General features: G+C 40.6%; 1 protein-coding gene across 1 annotated transcript in view; it reads left to right on the top strand.

The window, feature by feature from the left end:
- Positions 1-2,034, top strand: part of LOC102027664 (olfactory receptor 5B2-like) — a gene marked incomplete in the record, with an annotated part of 4,860 nt that extends 2,826 nt beyond the window's left edge. Inside the window, 1 exon segment of the mRNA XM_005408027.2 lies at positions 962-2,034. Coding sequence (XP_005408084.2) covers positions 962-1,909 — 948 coding nt within the window.
- Between the last annotated feature and the right edge of the window lie 784 nt (positions 2,035-2,818).

Genomic DNA, 2,818 nt, shown 5'->3' with positions numbered 1-2,818 from the left:
AAAAAAAAAAAAAAAAATGCTATTCCTTCATGACACCAGTCTCAAGTGAAATATTTGTTATTTCTTTATATTTTGTTTTGAATTGGCAAATAATAATTGTATATATTTATTAGGTACAATGTGATGTTTTAATATAACTTTTCAACATTTAGTGTTCCATAGAAGAAGCTCTACAGACTAAGGTCAAGTCACAAAGCATGACTGTTCAGCCCTCAATCTCAGTAATTCAAATATGGGCAGATACTACTGAAAGTAACACTAGAAATTAAGACTCTTTCAATGCTACATAAATTATGGATTTCAAGGAAGAAACTGGGCAAAAACAGAACAAATAAACAAAATCCCCTAGCTACACAGATGAGCTAAAGTAGACAAAGAATAACTGGGTAGCACAGACAAAATCCCAGTGACCCTACTGTGTGAGCAAAGGTATTAGAGCAAGGAGGTTTCAAGATTTTAAAGCTCACCCACACCCGAAAACTGGCATAATGTCACCTACCTAACCTAAGTAAGCACAGTCTGCCAGTCTGCTTGAGTGATTGTTTGTCCTTATGTGGCTCACAACACAGTTTAAAGATTGCTTTTATGCCTCTTAACATTTAGTTTTCCTAATAATATCTTCACTAGATATCACTTCTTTATTCTTTACATACTACATGCATGTTAACACATAAAACTTTGGACATATCATACTGAATCATTTAAAAAATTACCAAATATTAGTTTATAAGTACATAAAATTTGAGAACTGGAGATTTCATGTAGACATTTCCAAGTAAACAGTTTGTAATGTTATAGATAATTAAGGAAGTCTTTTTTGTAGTTAACCACACCTTCAGACAGGGAGAAACTTGAAATATGTATCATTATTCTAAGTACACCATGTGCTGTGTAAACAGTGTAACATGTCATCATAATATCTGTTAACATTCTTGTACTTTACTTCTTTTGCTGCAGGGCATCTTCTGATTCCCAAACAGCAGGGATGGAGAACAGGACAGAGGTGACGGAGTTCCTCCTGCTGGGACTGACCGATGACCCACACCTGCAGCTTCCCCTTTTTATAACCTTCCTCCTCATCTACACCATCACTGTGCTTGGGAACCTGGGGATGATCCTGCTGATCCTGCTGGACGCTCGTCTGCACACCCCCATGTACTTCTTCCTCGGTAACCTGTCTCTGGTGGACTTTGGATACTCTTCCACCATCACTCCCACAGTCATGGCTGGGCTGCTTACAGGAAACAAGGCCATCTCCTACAATGCCTGTGCTGCTCAGATGTTCTTTTTTGTAGCCTTTGCTACTGTGGAAAATTACCTCTTGGCTTCCATGGCCTATGACCGCTATGCAGCAGTGTCTAAGCCCTTACATTACACCACCACCATGACCACAGGAGCGTGTGCATGGATGGTCATAGGCTCCTACATCTGTGGCTTCGTGAATGCCTCCACCCAGGTCAGGGACACATTCAGCCTCTCCTTCTGTGACAACAATGTGGTTCATCACTTCTTCTGTGATGTTCCAGCAGTCATGGTTCTTTCTTGCTCTGATAGACATGTTAGTGAGCTGGTTCTTGTTTATGTTTCAAGCTTCAATGTCTCTTTTGCTCTCTTCATTATTTTCATGTCCTATGCATTCATTTCTGTCTCCATCCTAAGGATGCGCTCAGGCACAGGACATCAGAAGGCTCTGTCCACCTGTGCCTCCCACCTCACCACAGTCTCCATCTTCTACGGGACCGTCATCTTCATGTACTTGCAGCCCAGCTCCAGTCACTCCATGGACATGGACAAAATCTCATCTGTGTTCTACACCATGGCCATCCCCATGCTGAACCCTGTGGTCTACAGCCTGAGGAACAAGAAGGTCAAGAATGCATTCACAAAGACTGTTCTGAAGGCAAAATAATCACTAGGATCTTGATTTTACTGGTGCAAGATGACAATATATAGACACGTATCTCTCTGGCTTTCATCAGGAACTGAGTTTCATTTTAAAGCCCTTATTAAAGTTAGGTGTCTGAAATGCTGCCATTTTCTGCAATATTGTTTCATAGAAAATAATGATGTGCTCAAATATAATACCTTAACATGAGTGATTAAAATGTCTTGAGGTCAGATTGTGGTATTTAGTCATATAAGATTATGTTCAACTCTGATCCCTGTAAATCTGTGCAAAAGAAAGCAAAAGAGCACAGTAACAAAACTGCATTCCGATGGCCCATAAAGTCATGTACATAGAGATGCAGTGAATTTGCCACAAGTAAATATGATGTGGCTATTTTTAATGTTTAGTTTTAAATGTTAGTTCTCCTGGGTCTAGGGTTACTCAAAAGCTGTTAAACTGTGTATGTCTATGAGAGTGTTTACAAAGATTTTACATTTTTGTCACCAGAATTAATAGAGAATTCTTTATTCCTCAGTGTGGGTAGTTGTAATCAACTCCATTTAGGGTTTCCTGAATACAGTACAGAGGTAGGGAAAGGGCACATCCTATGTCTCCCTGTTTTTCATCTGGAAACCCTGTCTTCTATTACTCTTGGACATCAGAGTTACTGGCTCTTGAGCCTTTGGCATCCAGACCAACACCAGGCACTCCCATGTACTTGTTTCTAAGGGGCTGACCCAGCCTGAGTTACACCACCAGCTTTTCTAGTTCTGCAATTTGAGTGGGTGAGGCAGGGAGCTGTGGAGATGAACACAGCAGTGCAGTAGAGACCCCAGGGGGTGAAAGATGCAGAAAACTGAAGATGTACTAAGGAAAGGTGCATCCCACTAGTAGAGCCAGCCCAAAAGAGAAGCTATATGTGAAGTAAAT

This window comes from Chinchilla lanigera, unplaced genomic scaffold, assembly GCF_000276665.1.
Source record: "Chinchilla lanigera isolate Chin_1 unplaced genomic scaffold, ChiLan1.0 scaffold00110, whole genome shotgun sequence".
Lineage (NCBI taxonomy): Eukaryota > Metazoa > Chordata > Mammalia > Rodentia > Chinchillidae > Chinchilla > Chinchilla lanigera.
The sequence above is the reverse complement of the archived record's forward strand: the minus strand, read 5'-3'. Positions and strand labels throughout refer to the sequence as shown.